Source organism: Centruroides sculpturatus, unplaced genomic scaffold (assembly GCF_000671375.1).
Source record: "Centruroides sculpturatus isolate CEXI.00-Female unplaced genomic scaffold, Cexi_2.0 scaffold929, whole genome shotgun sequence".
NCBI lineage: Eukaryota > Metazoa > Arthropoda > Arachnida > Scorpiones > Buthidae > Centruroides > Centruroides sculpturatus.
In genome coordinates, this window is record NW_019385117.1 from 120,593 (window position 1) to 141,674 (window position 21,082).

A 21,082-nucleotide genomic window follows, 5' to 3' on the forward strand; every position below is an offset into this window, starting at 1 on the left:
CGTAACGGAAGAACACGGAAGAACTCGTCGAAGAGGTGGAAGAAATTGTCGAGAAGCCTGCAGTTGAAGAGGCCAAAATATCTCCTAAGGAAGAAGTTGTTACCGAAGTCGTAGAGGAGGTGGAGGAGGTCGAAATCACACCCAAAGAAAAAATCACCGTCGAAAAAATTACCACTGAAGTCACAGAAGAAGAAGTGACCGAGGAAGTCGAGGTGGTAACAAAAGTCAAAAAGGAAGTAATCACCGAGGTCACCAAGGAAGATGTCGTTGAAGTCGCCGTCCCAGAACCCGAAGTTGCCAAAATCTCACCCAAAGAAGAAATCGTCACCGAAATCGTAACCAAAGAGGTCACCGAAGTGGAAGTGAGGGAAATCACGGAAGTAGTGAAGGAGGTTGCAGAAAAACCAGAAGTAGAGAAAATATCGCCCAAAGAAGAGATTGTCGCCAAAGAAGTCACAGAAGTCGTCGAAGAGATCGTAGAGAAGCCCGCGGTCTTTCCAAAAGAAGAAGTTGTGACTGAGATAATCACTAAAGAAGAGATCGAAGAAATCGAAGCCAAACCTGCAGTGGAGAAAGTAGTTTCTCCGAGAGAAGAGATCGCAGAAAAACCAGAAATATCACCTAAAGAAGAAATCAAAAAAGAAGTCCTGGAAGAATTCGATGTTTTGGAAACAAAATCATTTAAATCTGACATCGAAGTGGAAGAATTGATTGAAGAGTTTGTCGAAGTTTTAGAAGCGCCTGTAGGTGAAGAACCGAAAACTTCGCCCTCCGAGGAATTTGTTGAAATAATACCTTCATTAGAACCTGTGACATTTGACAGTGGTAAAGAAACTTATGTTGAAGAAATTATCGAGGAATCTTTCGTTGTGATCCCGGATGTTTTACCTGAGGAATTACTTCGTGATGAGGTTGATGATAAAGATTTCGTCGATGGTTCCTATTATGTATCAGATTCACCGAAAATTTCTGTTTCTCCGAAGGAGGATTCAATTTCGAAATATTTGACCATTGAAGTAACTGAGGAAATAGAAGAAATTATAGAAAAACCAAGTTCTGAGGATGAATACTTTCCTGAGGATGATGTTCTTTCTTCGTTTTCAAGAAAAGATGATACTGGTATTTGTTCAATACTGGAGACTCAAAAATTGGAAGATGCTGTTATTAAAGAAATTTCCAGCATGACAGAAGTTATTTCTGAAATAGTAAGTGATGAAAGACGTGATGTTGGTGAAATTTTGCATTTTTCTCCTGAAGTTGTTTCACCTGTAGATCGATATTTTGTCGAAGAGACTATAGAGGTCGAAGAGGTTAAGGCTTCTGAAAGTGCGAGTGATTTATCATCAAAAGATGATGTTTTCTTAGAGGATTATAAAACAGATATATGTGAAGATGTATTACCAATAAAAAAAGTTTCTCCAAAATCTGAGTTTAAAAAGGAAATTGAGAAGGTGGGTTCTAATTTTTTATTTTTTTGTGATAATTTTTTTAACATTTATAGTTTTACTGTTGTGAATATATTATTACCTATATATTATATTAATCATATTTATGTGATGTAATGTGAGAATTGTGCTTAATATATTATTTATTTATTACTATTTTTTATATGGGTAACTCTCACTAATTTCGCTTGCTTGTCAAACAGTATTCGTTTTACTTTTTCAAAAATTTAATTATTATTTTTCGATTTTCACTACCGTCGTTTGTTTTTTTCTCGTGATAGAGAAGTGTAGTAACGATTTTAAGCTCGGTATTTTATATTGAGAGAGCAGTTTTTAATTACAAATAATCTTTTGTTTTTAAAATATTTCTATTGTTTTCATTTTTATTTATACGGAAACCTGTTTGCAATTTAATTGCAGACCTATAACTTTCCACTGGCGTCTATCTGTTTCCTATCCTTCGTTAATCTTGAGAACAGAGTTAGCTATATCTAAGTCGAGACGAGTATGGAAAGTTTTTGGACAGGAAGCCCCGATTAACTATATATGAACCTCCGGTCTAGACCAAAAGTGATATGATTTCAATTGAAAATTTTTTCTCCATGATGGAGTTAGAAAGATGATTGGTATTTCTCGGTTGTTATCAGGAAAAGTCTGATGGACAGGGGACAGACACTACTAAAGTCGAGAACAAATATATTAAAGTAAATAAAATAATTAATTAAAGTAAATATAATTAAAAATTGCACGCTGTAAAGTATTATATATAAAAATCGATAAAATTATTCGACGTCATCACAATAATTTTATGGATTTTTATATGCAGATGTTGCAAAAGTAGGTGTACAGTTGTTGTTATGGAAAAAACATACAGGGAGAAAATAGGAAGAAAAAACATTTATTTTTTATGTACAAATTAAATCACAAATAAGGAATACGAACTAATAAAAGATAATAAAAATAATAATAATGAATACCAAACATTTGTGTTTCTCAGATTCTCAATTGTATACCTTCTTTTGCACCCCCCGTATAATACATTTTTCGTACGTTACGAAAACGTTTCTTTTTCAATTATTTCTGTAAAAGTTTGTACAAATATTTTTATTATCTAATAATTAAAATAATAATTGAAGTAATTTTATGATAAAATAAAACGGAATCGCGCAGCAACGAATCTTATTTTGTTTTCGCATGTTTTAGTTTTGAACTCGTTTTAGTATTTTTTAAGTCTACTAAATAAATGTTGCAGTTATGTTCATTGTTGTAGTAAACTCACGTATTTCATAGATAAGAAACATTTTAGTGCTTTGTTACAAAATTAATCTAAAGTGATTCCAATTAAAGAATGGTATTCGATACAATTCGAATACTTTGTTCTTTAGTTTCAACTGTCAATTGAGATCCATTCAATAAAAATAACTTTTGCTAGGTATTCGAATACCAAAATTTCCATGCAAGATCCATAAATTACTTCACATGGCAACAAAAAGGCCAATTTGATAATCAGGAACTAGAGTATTGCTCTGCCGTCGGAAATTATAATCGCATTAGAAATACAGAGACCAAGTTATCGTGATCTGACTTTACAAGAAATCTTAATACTGTATTCTAATTAATCGTTAATTTAATGTTTGTAATTACCATCAAGTTTATGGTAATTACAAACATTAAATTAACGATTAATTAGAATATTAAGATTTCTTGTTCGCGAAAACTCGGTACTAGTTACTCATTATTTCATAGAAGCTTTTTTCGTTTAGACAGGTTTCCGTTTTATTCAGGTTCCGTTTTAAACAGTCTTTACTTATATACAGTAGTTTTGATTACGGGTATATTGAAAAAACATCCAGAAATGAATCTTTTGAAGAAATACATTAATTTTTTGTTGTAAGAAATAAAATGCAACACATATAAAATAAGATAAAAATTTCATTTTAACTTATTTTATATCTTTTGGATTGTTTCAATTGTTTGGATTTTATATGTTAAATGAATTGAAATATTAAAATATTACAAATATATATCAACACCCAAATTTCATTGAAAACATTTTAAAATTTAATGTTTGATAGATAATTTTAATGGATTTTCGAATTTAAAAAAAATCGTATTATATCTCAGATTACGTTCAGAAAATCAATTGTGTTAGATTTTTAATTTTGCTCTTTTTATTCTGTTTAACCTAACATATATGTCGACTCAACTAGATGAATTTTTAAATATTTAGAGTAAATCATGACAGGGAAAATAGAATAATTCCTATCGTAAAACCATCCTTTGTAATCAATAAGCCGTAATAAAATAATAAAACTACAGTATAATCCCCAACAATGCATTATACTATTAGCGATATCGATCCATTTTTCAAAACACGACAAAGTTTGATATATCATTTATACAATTCTCTCACTCTTCTTAATCTATACTTTATACACTCTATATCTATACTTAAAACACGAACATTTAAAAGTATTATCATTTATCGCCTTCAGAATTACAGATTAACTTTTCAATTATTCTATGCATTTATATTTATTTCATGAACTTTGACGAATATTATTTCCAAATATTTATTGTATATATATATTTATTATTTTTTTATTTTAAAGGGTAAAGAAATATACAGAACTGAACAAATAGAAAAAGGAAGTATATACGAAACGCCTTCAGGAAAACGAATGTTAGTTACAGAAAAAGAAGAAGCAATACGAGAAAAACCAGAACCAAGTGACATACTTAAACACGATGATGTCCCTAAAGTAGAAGCATTGGCCAAAACAGTCATAGATGAAGAAATATCTACTGTAGAAAGAGAAGAACCGAAAGATGAAGAGAAAACAACCGATGAACAAACCAAAAGTGTAACTGTTGTGAAGAAAATATTCACAATGCCATCAGAAACAGATACTAAAACAGATGAAAACGTCATTGAAACTAGAATTCAAGAGGAAGATGGCACTATCCGCATAATAAGAAGATATATCACAGAAACAACAACTATCACACGAACTACTACAACTACGACATCAGAAAGCTTAGAAGGTCCAGACGAAACTGTAACAGAATCAACAGAAACTACAGAAAGCGAAGATGTTCAACGTATCAAAGAAAGTAAAGATTTGGAAGAAATCAAGAAAATGCCAACAGAAACAGAAACGGACACAAGTACCAAAGTAATTGATGCTACGTCTCCAACAGTTGTAACAAAACACAAAGTAATCAGAAAAATAATAAGAAAAAAACCAGATGGTACAACAGAAGTCCAAATTTTAGATGATGATGATGATCAATTAGATGAAATAGAAATCTGTGATACAGATAAAAGTATTGAAAAACTTTCTCCTGATCAAGCTTTAACAGAAACACCTGAAACAAAAGAATCTCTAGATACTTCAGAAATCGTTTTGACTGAAGCTGTATCACCAACTGTGACACGTAAAGTATTTGTCACTAAAACAATAACAAAAACACAGACTGAAGGCAGAGAAGGTGAAACATCTGTTGTCGAAGAAACGGTCGATGATACTGCTGACACAGAAGATGTGAAAGAAGATTCTTCAGTTATTACTAAACTTATTGTGATACGTAAAATAATACGAAAAAAACCTGACGGTACAACGGAAGTTGTAGTATTGGAAGGAGACGATCAGTTAGATGAAACTGTTTCTCCCTCCACTGAAACTAAAGAACTTGATACAGAAGATATCTCAGACAGTGTTATAACTGAAACATCATCTCCAACTGTAACAAAGAAAGTGACCGTTACCAAAACAGTAACGAAGACACAAACTGAAGGCAGCGAAGGTGAAACATCTGTTGTCGAAGAAACGGTCGATGATACCGCTGACACAGAAGATGTGAAAGAGGAAGATTCTTCAGTTATCACTAAACGTACTGTGATACGTAAAATAATACGAAAAAAACCTGATGGTACAACGGAAGTTGTAGTATTGGAAGGAGACGATCAGTTAGATGAAACTGTTTCTCCCTCCACTGAAACTAAAGAACTTGATACAGAAGATATCTCAGACAGTGTTATAACTGAAACATCATCTCCAACTGTAACAAAGAAAGTGACCGTTACCAAAACCATAACAAAAACACAAGCTGAAGATAGTGAAACATCAGTTACTGTAAAGGATGACAGTGATATGAAATTGTCAGAAGAATTGTTAGTTACACCAACAACAAGTACTGTAACTGTCACTAAGAAAGTTATAATAAAAAAGCCCGATGGAACAACCGAAGTACAAATTATAGATGATGGAAAACTATCAGAAGAAGTAATTTCTTCTGAAATTTCGCATGAAAAATCGTCTGTAACAAAAGCACTTACTATTTCAGAATCAAAATGTGAAGAAAAGTCAGAAATTTCTAGTTCTAAATCTGAAACAAAAACTAGTGAATTAAAGCAGGTGATGATAGAACGCAGTACTAAAGAAACGACAGCTTCGTCATCCAAAGATTCTCAAGAACCGTCCTCATCCTCTAAAACTGAATTCGACGTCAAAGAATGGGGTAAGCCAATGGGTCTTCCTTCTCCCCCTGAACAATCTGTAACTAGTCATCAATTTGAGCAAGGAGCAAAGCCAAAATCATCTACTTGTGAATTACCAACTAAACATGAGAAATTTAATTTTGAAATGCCACTTGGGCTTCCAACTCCTCCAGAAGAATTAACTTTTGATAATGCAAAAATTTCAACTCGACATACGACAAAATCTAAAGTTATGAAATCTTCAACTTTAACTAAAGCAACAAAAGCCTCAGAAGAGAAACGATCAACCAAATATTCTACAGATAATGTTAGTTCTCCTACAAGAAGTGTCACTTCGTCTCCAAAGCATAAATTATCGTCAAAAAAGTCTCGAGGTGATAAAGACGATATTACACCAGTTTATCTTGATTTAACTTACGTCCCTCATCATGCTGATCCACATTACTCGAATTTAGAATTCTTTCTTCGTGTAAGAGCACGGTATTATGTTTTTAGTGGAACAAATCCTAGTAAAGAAGTACTTAACGCGTTATTAGAAGCTAAAAGATCTTGGGAAGATAAAGACGCTGAAGTCACGATTATTCCAACATACGAAACTGATACATTAGGTTATTGGATAGCTTTGAATCAAGACTTGTTGGCTGAAAACAAAATTGATGTCGCTCCTTCAGCCAATAGGTGTACAATCAATTTACAAGATCACGAAACAAGTTGTGCTGCCTATCGCCTTGAATTTTGAACAAACAATTGAAAGTATTGTGAAAATCTCAGTGATTATGGACCTTCAATAATTAAGGCATTGCGATTTTAATGCAGAAATGCTTTCTCTAAAAAGATGAAAGCATATCTCCATATAAAATTCAATTTTGTCAAAATATTGTCAAAATCGGAAATGTAGAATGTTAAATATTTTTCCCTCAACGAGACCCCTTTTAGTGCCTCAAATCAGTGATAATGGGGTTAATGACTGTCTATATTAACAGGTGATATCACGTTTTAGTTTAATGTTTAACCTCACCTGTTTGAACACAAACGCGAGTTTTGTTTGATGTGTGAATGAAGAGTGTATGAATGCGTGTGCATGTATGAATGATTGTGTATGTACTGTACATCAGCATTTGCAAGGAGGTAACTAATAATTTATATGGTGCAGGCTCTGAGAACCTGTTGTTCCTTGAAGCACTTGTTTAAAATGGCCGGTTGCATCTTTGGATATCTCATCTATTGTTAAGTCCAACACGGTTCCTAGGAAATGTTATGTTTCTTTGAAGCCTGTTGAATAAATTTCTCTTTTAAACAGGCACATACACAACAGTGCCAACAATGCTTCCAATGTTTTTAAACTTTAGCATTACGTGATAGTTTTTTTGAATTTAGTACCATCTAATGCTCTTTCGAAAATTTTACATTGAAATAATATTAATAACTTAATCATTATGTTATTAAATATATTTACATTGAAAATTATTGGCAAAATAAATGCCGTCCGTTATAAGTATATCAATCAATTTCAATGTATTTAAATGGAAAGAGAACATTTCTTTGTAAATTAAATTAGCTTCGTTTCACATATCATTTTTAATTAAATTATTCGTATAGTAACATAAATTTGTTACGTTTATAAAAGCTCTTCCATATTTATCCCATTCGATTAGTGCAGTACTAAATCAATCACGACTTTACTAAAATTGGCCATCTATGCACAGATACTGTTTTTAAAAGTAAAAGTAATTTTCACTCAAATGGCTTCCATTATCATCCAGTGGATGATACAGTGTCGAATGTCGATGTAAACAAAATGTTAAAACAACATTTATAGTCAGTGAATCTTTATTCACCCCAGTTTTGTTTCGAACAATCAAAAAATATTTCACATTAACTCTGCAATACAGCGTGAATTAATGAAAAACAAAGAAATTCAAAGTACTAGGCCTATATATTATTGGAATAACTCAGTCAAAAAAATAATCTGAAAAGGAAATTAAGGGATTTTGGAAAAAAATATACACATATATACATATATATATAAAAACAAACTCTACTCGTTTAGTAAACTTTACTAAAAATTATGCATTAAATATTTGCTGTGAATTTAAACGATTTGAAATCTTGTACATCATACATTACCAAAAATTCAACTTTGTTGCTTGCCAAACAAAGTCTTCTGATAGATGAAAGCCTTTGTGCCTAGAACACTGAACATTAGAAACCATTCATAGGAAGATGTTTTGTTATTTCCAAATTTTGCAATGTCGTTTCGCTTTAAAATAATTGCCCAAAACAAGTTAATAGATCTCAGCAATCATTTAGGAACCGCTTATTAGAAAATGCATAGGTAATAATCAGTATACCCGCAAACTTAACATTCCCCACATATTAAATGTTTTCATAATATGTGGTTCATGACGTTTTTTACATCAAACTCCTGAAATCGAAAGCATATATTCATTTAAATTTAAACTTTTATGTTAAATCCCTACTGGTAATTAAATTGTTGTATACAGGTGTACGAAAAATAAATTTAGCAAGCAGCTTCAAAACTTTTAAATTATTTGAAAAATTACTTAATTACTTTGGAAGTATCTGCTAAAATTAATGGTACAAGTTGATATCGTATTACATTAGCGGATAACTTCAAAGTAGTGCCTTATTATAACTCCGCGCCAAAAATTGAAAGTGTATGTGAGTATAGATTATTATAAAATTTTAGTAGGGTTCAGTGAAAAGAAGCACTTGGTGAATCATGAAAAAAAAATCTATCAGAATAATTGGCCGTGAATGAGCTGTATCATAATTCATCAAAATTTCAAACATGGTTTAATTTCTGTATTTTATTCGATAATGGTATTAAGAAAGGGTTTAATCAAATATAACTAGAGCTTTTTACCAGGTCTTTAATTTATCATTCCTACATCAGAAAGTGTACATATATAAATATTATTCCAACTGACGCTACGAGGATAACACCCAGGAATTAAGGCACTTTAAAAAGATAAGACACTACGAAATATTTATAATTTCGTTAAAACTGGTTGTTTCATTTAAATTATAATCGGCTATGTTTGATATTTTTATTATAATTTAAGAAATCGCTATGTGATCGACAATATGTTTAAAATTTTATATGGAAATGATTCATTTTAAATGATTTGTATTCCGAAAGAATTTAGAAAAGTTTCTATTTAGTAAAATTATTATATGTAACTTAATTATGTTGATTCGGTCTCTTAATTATTGTATATTGTGGTGATGTTCTTATTCGTTTTAACCGTTGCAATCCATCACCACATATTGTTCATGCAAACGTTGTTAATAAACCTTGCTTCCTGCCAAATAATTGTTTTGTGTTCATTATTTATCATACGAGATTAACCGTATTACAAATTCACAAGAGGGTATCTTAAAATCATAATTAAATATCTGAAAATAATTGAAAACATTTTTCATTTTCATTTTCATAAAGGGGATGAAGACTCGGGACTACTCATTGGTATTGCCCGAAATTGAGAACATATTGCAAAATATATACATCTTATCAAATAAATAACATTACTTATTTAAATATTAATATATAAACCAACATCTATTTAAAGACAGAAATACATTAATTAAAAAAACAACCTTTAAAAAACTTATAATGGACTATTTTTGCGACTAACTTAACATCTCGCGCTCTAATTACAGATTGTGTTATATTGATTAATTAACATATAGATTTCTTTATTTTAAAACAAACTTCTAATGCACAAATTTGTTCGTAAGCCATAGATAAATAAGCGAGTAAAATCAGCAAAAACGCGAAATCGTATTAGCTCATACGCGATTTTTTATGAGATGACTATATTTTACTCTTTCCAGTAACACCAGATGAATAAGAAAAACACCACCCAACTGAGCAAAGTAACCCACGAAAGACCTAAAATCATAAAACCTAAACACCTCATCTCTCTCTTATCTAGTTTACTCATACATGTTGCCCTATGGCGCCTTGTCTTTTACTTGATAAAAACATTTTATACATCTCCAACATGATAAGTGTAGTGGTTATAAGAATTCAAGTAGCAAACGAAACAGCACAACTTTAAACATTGAGGAAAAGCTTATAATAATAAAAAGTTTTGTAAGTCTGTACAAGTTTTGAGTGTTCTGCCGCTTACATTATTTTTCCCACGAGTCTCCTTATCTTTATTGCGCGAAAATTCCTAATGTAATGATTTTTAAGAGCACAGGCCTGTACCACATAATAAAAGAAACAACTGTATGGAATACTTTGCCAATAAGAAATTCCACGTGTTAAATAAATGACAATTTGGAAGAGTAAAATAAATATAATATGCCACATTTGCGTGACAAATGCTCTTTAAAAATTTAATTATTAACAAAGTGTACTTTATAACTGTATATGCTTAGTTAAAATTAATTTTTCACGCAATGTAAGTTAACTGTAAATACAGTTTTTCCAGCTTTTGATTACATTTTCTCATTGGTAATGAATTGCATGAGTGTAAAACGTTTCAATTAGTAATATAATGTATTTATTAAATTACCGTTTAAATACTTAATTATTTTTCAATTAAATAACTGTGTTATTTAAAATATAGAGAATAAAAATTAATTGTGTAAGTAAATCTCTATATACTCGTATATATAAATGAGGATGTTTGTTTGTTTGTTCGCTATATACTCTTGGGCAATTGAACCAAATGCTATATATGCCAATTGCTACGAAACTCGACAGTTACGTTCGCATGCTTCTAACTTAAGTAATGTCGTACCTCCCACCCCAAAATATCGATTGGATTTCTATAAATCGATTAATTTCTATTTGCATTCGATTCACCGAATTTACGCGTAGCGCCATCTATTGGCAAAAACTTTTAAAAAATAATATATTTTATTTTTGTAATTTGATGAAAAAATATATATTATATTTACTTAACTATTATGACAATGATATAGAGCCGAATAGATTCACAATGCCAGGCTGCAATTTTTCGTCACAATATTCTTAATTCTTTTAGTGGTGTCTTGCCCCTGTACATCATACTGTTCCTGTTAGCAGAGTCGTGCCCGTTATCTAACTCCGTCCTTAACGTCCGAAAGACTTAATACGACTTGTTTAAATAAATAAAAAAAAAATCTTGTAAAAATGCGAGAAGAATTGCTTTTATGTGATAATAAAGTGTTCATAGTTTTGGCAATAGATTGTGTAAACTACGCGGGAAGTGTTCTCGTAAATATCGCGTTTGTGGAAAAATTATTGGGTTGCAATTTGTAAACATTGTAGAACTATTAATTCCGATTGTCGTCCCCTGTCTACGTAAAAGTCTGTCGATTCACGCGGGGCCATCACAACCCATCCAACACGGAACATTTTTCAAATGTTAATAATAGATCAGTTTTAATTAGTAGTCGTTGCCCTCAACGACTACTTTTGGTCGAATTACTTTAACCCCTTTCCGCAACAGTCCCTTCTTTCTAACGGACTAGCGGTATGGTAGCATTCGAAGATGAAAATTACATAATACAAGGTTACCAGGCAGCACAAAATATGATTTAAGTGGTTTTCGAGGGTGCCGAGTTTAAATATTTGGTCCGTTGACAGATCACTATTTAATATTCGACTGTCAATGGTACAATAATTTCTTAGAGTTACTATTATAAAAAAATATATCTTAAAAAGTTTAAGATATATTTTCAATTGCGTCTAATTGACTAATAAAATTGTGCCATTTCGTACCATCCGAATGTCGCGATAAACCTGACAATGGAAGACTGAAATAACCAAAAACTCTTTATATGATTTCGTTTTAATATTTGTTATATTATAGTATTTGATTTATATCCTACGTAAAAGTTTACCATATCAAGTGCCCAACCTAACACATTTTAAAAATTTTCTTCCTCTACTGTACACAATTTAAAAAATTTTTTAAATATGTTAGATTGGGCATTCGGTGTGCTTAAACCCTTACGTAAGATAACCTTTGTACTTATATAAATCAAATACTATAATATAGTAGAAGTGACACAGTAAGAAGTACAAAATAATCTAATAATCTTAATATTCGTTATTATTTTTTGCACGGGTTCATCTGCTAGTATATAAATATTTATTTACATCACTAGAATGATAATACTAATCTAATATGAATGATACAATACTTGGAATTAATGAAGACAGATTGAAAATTCCTTAATAACATTACACAAAAGAGACTTTTTTCAAGATTTCTAAACATGTAATTGAATTAACATTTGTATTGGTTTAATTAACAAAATTAGAAGGTAATTCTGTAAGCTAAAGGAACAGTTCTTGTTTACATTTCTATCTGAATACTACTTAGAAATTATGAAAATTACATCAAAGTAGAGTGTATAAAACTTTTTCGGAGATGCACAAAAAATATATATAATCGATCAATATTGTTTTTAACCTAAATTGAATTCATTATTTAATCAGAATTCACCGCCAAAACCGATAGAGAAAGGGGACGGAACGGCCGTGAATTATTTACAGTAATGGATCGCGCAGTTGACATTTCACTTATTTAAATTTCATTTTCTCCCTTTTCATATAAGTTATTACTATTTCGCGCATTCAACGTAAATACATTAGTAATAAATTAATAGATTAATCATATTTGTATTTGCCCGCATCCGTGCTTTCAAATGTCTGAAATAATTTTTATCACAAATTCAAACCAATTTATTGGTCTACTTTATAGAGGGTGGAGTCAAGACCATTCCACGTATAGTATCTATTGTACAATACACGTGCATATTTTTTCATTCGAGTTGAATTATTAACCGCTCAGACATCCGGCAGTCAAATAAATCCTTACAAATTTCTGTGTGTGTATCTGGAGGGGAGTCTATTTTGCTTTATATCCCAGGACTGAATGAACCAAACATTTTGAAACTTTGCAAGGATTATTTCTTTATATGTGACTTCGATGCTATTAAATTTTATGGTAAAAGGTCAAGGGGGTGGAGAGATATAGTGAGGTCATTCGTCATATCTCGAGTGGGTCAGACTTTACAATTTAAGAAGGAAAAAAACTAATCTCTACCATCAAAATTAACCCTTTTGCCTATTTTAATAATTAATATAAAACTTATTTTTATACAATCTCATAACAGATAGCACAATTTTAACTTGTGTTAATATCTTAGTGTTTTTTCAACTTAAATATCTCTTAAAGAAATTTCTCATATTTCAACAAAATTACTTCGTTTAAGCTTTTTTTTTTATTTAAATTTTATATCCTAGTAAAATTGAAAATTATCCGACGCTTTCCTGGTCCCCTTAACCTCTTCCAATGAACAGGAAGACGAGCAAGAGCACATGCCAGGTTTTTTCCTAATATTTTTGCTTGGCTCTTTAAAAATATTTATTCAGTTTAGCGAGCCATTAGTAAAAGTATTGAATATTTAAATATTAAACTATTTAATTTTTAACTAATTAATTAAAGCAATAGAAAATAAACTTTATTTAAATTATGGATTGAATGTACAGTACTAATTTGGTATACAATACAAGATTTAAATAAGCAAGCATACCTGAATGTTATTGTACAACAATTTGCAAACTTCAGAAGATGGAAATTCCGTTCTTAAAATTATAAATTAGTTATTGACAGTCACTTAATAATTCGCATTCGGTGTAATAGTTAAGTAATTGTAATGAAATTTAAAAAATTAGATCTATTTTTGTTTATAGAAAAGAAAACGTGATCCTTTTTTTCAGTTAATGGCCAAATAACAGAGTCAAAGATGTAAAAAATCGCCCAAAAACAAACTTTGAATATTATTGAAATTTTATTATAATTCAAAATAATTAACGTTTTAACTAATTGTTATAATCTTGTATTTTAAAAGTAAAAAGTAGTGATTCTTTTAACTAATAAATTTCTAAATTACACTATTAGTACTGTATTTTCTCTAGTTTGGAAATTTTTGGAAAAGTAATAAAATATATAAAGATACTTCTCGCATAAATAAGAATTATAAATAAAAAATAGAATATTTAGATTATATGGACGGCTATAATTTGGATGCCCACAATAATGAATATTGCGGGCATCCCTAAACGCAATGTAGTCGGCCGCATGGGTTAATGATGGAAAGCGATGCTTTACAAATGCTATGTAATACTGTCTAGTAGCTACCGTTCCAGGTACAGGCTGTCAGTTATAGTGGAGTGAAAGATTAAAGTGCAGGAGGGGACTCGAAATACCTGATAACCTAGGAACCTGGCCATGGGTTAATTAATATGGTCTTGCTGTTACCGTTAGTGCCGCAATGTTCAATGCTTAGTGTGTGAGAAACTGTACGAAATTTGAACCAAGTGAAGAAATGATACGTTCAATAAATAACTTGAAACTTTGATAATACAAAAACAAGAAAGATCTCAAATCTCTTACAGTACATCATTAAAATTACTATTGTATTATGATGTTAATGCACTTAAAATTTAACGATTGAAGAACAATTGCTTACATCATCACAAATAAATACAGTAGATTATATAGGTTAAATACAAATTTAAAATATAGCCTAATTTTCCGCTTTATTACGGCAATGAATAACTTTATGTTTGAATATTTAACTTATAAATTTAACAAATTAATTCAATTCAGCAATAAATTAATGAAAGTATTAAATTCTTAGTGAAGTTTTCGGTCTAAAATACCAAGACGTTTCAATCCGTTATTATATACGATTTTAAAATCTTACATAGGAAAAACAAGGATTACACACCCACCTGAACCATAATTGTTTAAAAAACAATGGAATGCATCGAGACGACGACGAAATTTCCTGAAAATTATCAACTTCAAGATGGCTACCGACAATTAAAAAAAGAACATTTCGAATCTATTGTTGGTTAATAGAACGTTATAAGAAATACGTCACTTGTTACGTGCATTTATACGTCATACGTTTATTCAATAATATAATGATCACAAATTTGAGATACTTGTTAGCATCAACCCCGCGGGGCTGTTGAAATTAGTTAATAGTTGACCTTAATTAACCACTAGAGCATCGGATACGGGTGCAGTTTGCAAGAGCATTCTCCCATGTTCTAAATTTTTTCCATGTTTTACATTACCGGAATTCCCCTTAAGAGAGTATCGGATAGAACAATCAGTTTAACCAATTTAAGCTCATAATGTTAACATAATACAGTCGAGAAATAATATTTAAATATATTACAGGGTTTTTTTAGTACAATTTAAACAATTTTTAACTCATCAAAACGTTTTAGAGAAATTGCTTAATATTGCTAAATTTGGCAATATTGGTTATATATTATATTGTCTGGCATAAATATTGCTAATTTAATTACTAATCCTTAAAAATATGAAGCAAATATAAAGAGGAAATAAATAAAAACGTCAAGTGAAATTAAACACTACTAAACCTTTATTCAAGATATGTATACACTTTATTAAATGTAGCTTTTAAAATCTGCAACTTCTTCCAATATAAAATTAAACAGGAGACAATTTTAGAAGTATCATTTTTGAAAATTTCAAGTTCATGAATACAATTTTTTTTGTGATAGATTAATAAATATGACGGATAGTTGGGAAATATACACAGAACCACTGTTCCCAACAAATATGGGGTCTCAAAAGCCTTGCTTCAATTATTTCTTTTCTTCTTGAGTCAGCTACATTCGTCATCCATAGGATCAATCAAAATGTACTGGACACCACAAATCTGCAAATAATATTCATAAGTATATATTCATAAAAAAAAATTGTTTCTGGTACAAAAAATATGATGAGATGTGGTAAAACATGTTTACGATTTCACTACCTACTTACTTGAGGTTATTTTAAAGATATCTGAGTAATTCAAACTAACACTAAACTATTTCATTTCGTAATTAATTTAATAAGTTTAATTTTTGTTTATTTATTAAAAAAACATTTATTTTGTATAAACAAATCATGCCAAGGTAAAAGTTATGTTACGTATATAATAAATTATTATTACAGACATAACAAATTGGAAATAAAGTTCATTTGATTTGGGTAGCATAACTTCATGGATATCAGAAATTGTGTGTGTCAATTGAAAAAAATTTGTATTAAAGTGCCAATAATATGATATTTAAATTTTATTTTTTAATTACTAACAGAAGAATTATAATTCTAATAAATTCTATTTTAAAAAATATGAATTTATTTTTGAATATTTAATAAATAAAATTAGCTTCTCAAATCTAAATTTACTTATTGTTTAATATAAATTTTAAATCAATTCTCATATAATAAGTGGAATAGTACATTACTAATTCCATGGTTTCTATAAATTAACTCAGAAATTAAATCAATGTTCTTACTGATCTGATATAAAATTTACAAAGGTAATTATGAAAGTAATCATGATCATTATATTATGTCTAAAAATCAAATCTAACTGTAATTCTATATTATTCAATAGGTGACATTATTATAATACACAATATACTCAACAAATTACATTTAATTTAGTTGCATAAACTGATAATTTTTGGCAATTCAGTATTTTTACACAAATTTAACATGAATTTGATGTTTCTGTATCTACTTCTATCTCATATTTCATTATTATGTAATTAAGAAATTATAAAAGACATGGCTACCAATATTGTGGAGTCAAAGTCAGTAAAATTCTTTCAACTCCAGCAACTCCAACCTCAAAGTTTACTATTGATAAAATGTGAAGAAAAATACTTTTCAATTAAATAGTAGACAAAGAAATTGCTTCGAAAACAGACACTTCAATAAATTTAGATATCAAAATGATATTAACCCATAAAGGCCATTTCATGGAAAAATGTTATGCATACCTCACACAACATGCTCTATACTTTCAGAAATTTGTTTTTATTAATTTAAGGTCCACCAGTGGCAGAGTGGATAAAACCACAAACACTTGTAATTAATTGTGGAATTTTGCCTGGAAAGTAAACACTTATGGTATTGCCAGGCTTATCTTTACCAAAGAGAAGCAGCTCCCAAGAAAAAATTTGACTTTCATTTCAGGTGACTTAATTTTTACTTGGTGAAATATTTTTTTTTATATATCTCAGATGTTTTACTTTGATTATCAATTGTTTTTTTGACTAATTAATTTTTTCACTGCCCTTCTTTCAGTTTTGAGTTATTTATGACTATTATAGCATCAATAACATAATTTGGACTTAAAACAGTCAATAAAAAAACAATGAAAAAATAAAATTCAAGTCAGAATCTAATTGCAACAAACTAAAAGAGGAAGTAAAACTGCAAAATGTAATTAATAGAACTGTTTCAGCTTATTATTCACTAGTTAAAGTTCTCGGAGCCAATTGCACCCCCTTAATTCAAGTTAATTGGTTTTTCCCCCAAATTTCATATTTTAAAATTCTGTTGTATACTTCAGTTTAATCAACTGTTGGTAGCAAATTACTATTCTTGTTGTAGCTGAAGTGAGAAAAACTATTTTATCAATCAATTTATTACGTCATTCAACAAATTGTTATTTTTTGCCATTTATTGTATTTAATTTTTTTCCTTGAAAGTGATTAAATTTAAATCAATTTTTGATAATTAACTAATGAAAGTAGAATTCTTTTGGCTAAGATATCTCTCTATGTGCTTGAAAGATTTTCCAAGGTAAATTTGTTATATCAATTTTTTGATTCTCACCACCAATTTTAGTATGACTTTTTATAGAGAAATTTTACATAAAAATATTTGGATACTCAGTGGTATCTTTCTTATAAAAGTAATCATAGTGTGACATTTTAAAAAGGGTAATGTTGGAGTCAAAGTCACACACAACTCATATAATCCTAATATTTTTCTTAGAAAAACATTTCTAAAATCCTTGGCTCTTCACCTAATTATCATTCAGGTGTTTTAGAGAGAGCAAAAGAAACAATACAAGCTAGTTCTAATAATTATTTTTTAAGTAAATGCAGTCTATGACATCTATGTTCTAAGGTCAAAAGAAATTGCAACAATAGGTGATAAGCAGTCCTCCTACAAATCAAACAGCAACAAACAGTACTGGCAAAGTCTGATCCATTGATGTTGATGTGAAATCTGCTAATAAGGAGCTGTCCATAAATGATGCCCACGCTGGAAGGGGGAGGGGGGTTACAAGTTGGACAAAAAACAGGAGAGAAGTTGGGTTTCAGTGGACATCCATTTATTTCATAAAATTTTATACAGTTCATGCCTTTCTTTTATATTTATTTCAAGATTTCTTATACAATATGTTTCCTTTTTACTTATGGTATCATTCATAAGGTGATAAAGGTTTAAAGGATGATCAAGTTTTCGAAGACGAGAGGGGTTACAGAAACTTGGACAAATTGGGACAAGAGGGGAGGACTAAAAATTTCAAGAAAAATACAGATATAATTTACAAATAGCCCTTAACATACAGTATGGGTGCATGTCCTCCATACAATTAATCATGAGAATTTGTGGCCCAGTTCCCTAACAATAGTGAATATAGGTCTCCTCTGTCCACTGATGCCATACCATTATACTTCCAAATTTTATGACAACCTGATAAATAGTTAATTTTTATCTTTACAAATGTATGGCTTCAATTATAACTGAAGTCAAACATTCTGAATTTGAACAATAAAACTGCTGGTTTAAAAATGTGTATGTATTGAATTATTTATAAACAACAAGCAACCAGACATCTTAGTCTCCAAACAAACTGCCTTATAATAATTTGACAGTCAATAAAGTCAATAATTCTGTCTTTCTCAAAATCTAAGTGTAAGGAAGATCATACTGTGAACATAGTAAGATCTTCAGCAACTTAGCATGGTTGTTCACTAGTATGTAGTGTATGTAGCAGTCTGAGGCCAAGGCTTAAATCCTATCTCGGATGTTTTGAACTGTTATAATCCAAGATTGTACCATCTCTTTCCATCTGAGCTTGTACTGATAAAAGTTTTGTTTTTCTGATTGGCCATTTTTAAACCTCACTAAAGAGTTCTGAATTCATCATGTCTAATATAGTGAGTTCAAAAATGATTGCATCTTAGACCTTATAGAATAATACAGCAAAGTAGTTTTGTCACACCTTTTTTCCTGAAGGGTCATTGCCTTAGAAGCTAAGCTAGGCATGTTTCTCATTCAAAAATAATTAATAAGAGATAGTAGAATAGTGGGTAAAAGTTAACAACAGATGGTAAAAATTGATTAAAACTTATTATGACAGTGATGATCAAACATAAATTTTACTTAAGATTAATTTCTTGTATTTGCATACATACCTTTACATTAAGTAATATTACAGTTAGCAGGTAATCATTATGTGCAATGCTATCAATGCTTTATAAATTTACATTTATTTTCCAAAATGTCCAATAATTACCTGAAAAAAAAAATAGATACATATTATTTTTAAATAATTCTTTGTTTTTCATTAAAATTTAAGATTTTAATGTATATCAGTTAATTAAAATTTCATTCATTTATTTTCAGGAGAACGAAAGTTTTATATTGCATCATTTACACAAGAAAAACATTTATTGGATTTTTTCATATAAAATGTTTCTATTCTTTAGTCGAGAAATGTGGCATCAAAATCTGTAAAAACGTTCTCTTAAAAAGGAAGCAAAGTGGATTTAACACTTGATGCTTTTCTTTTTCCAAAAAAAAATGCAATACAAGCGACAAATTAAATAATATATTTTATGGTGACAGTGCTATTGTTGAATCAGAAGTTATGCTATCAGTATGGTGAACAGAAAAATAAATCATTTGTTATTCTATTTTAACAATCAAGTAAAACAATTATTTCAGAAATACATGTTTAAAAAAACTAAAATAATGGTGTTAAAAACTAATTAAAAAAAACAATCAGAAATCGGAAACACATTGAAATAAGACTTTTATAAGCAAGTAGATAGACTATTATTTTGATCAATAAATCATTTTATTTTCTGAACTATCACATTTGAAGTTTTTATCCCAAAAATAACACTTTATATTTTTATTAAATATGTTTCTACTATTAAAAAACTCAAACATTAAAACTCTATTACATATTTGATATCAATTTGTTAATTTTTATCTTTACAAATGTATGGTTTTCAATTATAACTGAAGTCAAACATTCTGAATTTGAACAATAAAACTGCTGGTTTAAAAATGTTTATGTATTGAATTATTTATAAACAACAACCAATGAGACATCTTAGTCTCCAAACAAACTGCCTTATAATAATTTGAGTTTGCATGGAGATTAAACTATTTGTGTTGTCAATCATATGCATTTATATAAATACTAAAAATTCCCCTGTCAAGCATGACAGAATACTTTTATGAGAAAGTAGATTGAAAAATTGAGAAGAGTAGAGATTTCAAGAAATTCAAGAGTTGTTAATATTCCTACAAATTAAGTAGTTTATACTATCTGTTGTAACATAAAGGAGCAACAAAACAAAATTTTACCTGGAGTGGACAAAATAGTAGGAGTTATAAAATATATCAACTGATATATGAAAAATATACTTACAATTCATATTGTTGAAACTTCTAATGAAAAATTACTTTTTATTTATACTTAAATTTAAACATATCATTTAATATTTATCTTGTATACTAGTACTTTATCAATTAACAGGACTTATTATACTGGATTTATGGATGCAGAAATTTATTCTTACAGATCAGAAATAATATTTTTTATTTAGTTCACCTATACAGGTGATAAAGTACTAGTATACAAGATAAATATTAAATTAAGATATAGGACACAAAGGCAAAATAATTAAAAATATCATGATTGAGAATATTTGCTATTCTAATATTTGAGTAAATTTAAAACATGACAATTTGAAATAATATTTTATCAAATTTATTATAAAATTAAGTTGCACTGATAATTTTTTAAATAAAAATTTGTTTTAATATCTGAATAAAAAACATACACAATTACAGTCGATCCCCCTATAAGATCATTGATTTTTCCGTTTTATCTGAATTACATGTTGTACGAGTCACTTAGATTTTACAAATATGTGAGCCGTTCACAGCCCGGCACACGTATTTGTAAAATCTAAGTGACTCGTACAACATGTAATTCAGATAAAACGGAAAAATCAATGATCTTATAGGGG

The 21,082-nt window shown here is 29.5% G+C and overlaps 1 protein-coding gene and 1 long non-coding RNA gene across 4 annotated transcripts in view; one reads left to right on the top strand and one right to left on the bottom strand.

Annotated features, from left to right (window-relative positions):
- LOC111635003 (microtubule-associated protein futsch-like) overlaps window positions 1-9,492 on the top strand; it is a 29,239-nt gene extending 19,747 nt beyond the window's left edge. Inside the window, exons 4-5 of one of the 2 annotated variants that reach the window (XM_023379845.1) lie at window positions 508-1,451; window positions 4,058-9,492. In XM_023379845.1, the coding sequence (XP_023235613.1) occupies window positions 508-1,451; window positions 4,058-6,685 (3,572 nt within the window). In that variant the 3' untranslated portion in view covers window positions 6,686-9,492. Of the gene's footprint in view, window positions 1-11; window positions 1,452-4,057 lie in introns of both variants that reach the window. The other variant, XM_023379846.1, reaches the window with a different exon arrangement.
- A 6,119-nt stretch (window positions 9,493-15,611) lies between these two features.
- LOC111635011 overlaps window positions 15,612-21,082 on the bottom strand; it is a 15,219-nt gene continuing 9,748 nt past the window's right edge. For both annotated transcript variants that reach the window (XR_002758324.1, XR_002758325.1), the window contains exons 4-5: window positions 19,232-19,332; window positions 15,612-15,678 (exon numbers count right to left, since the gene is read on the bottom strand). This is a non-coding gene — a long non-coding RNA (uncharacterized LOC111635011). The remainder of the gene's footprint in view (window positions 15,679-19,231; window positions 19,333-21,082) is intronic.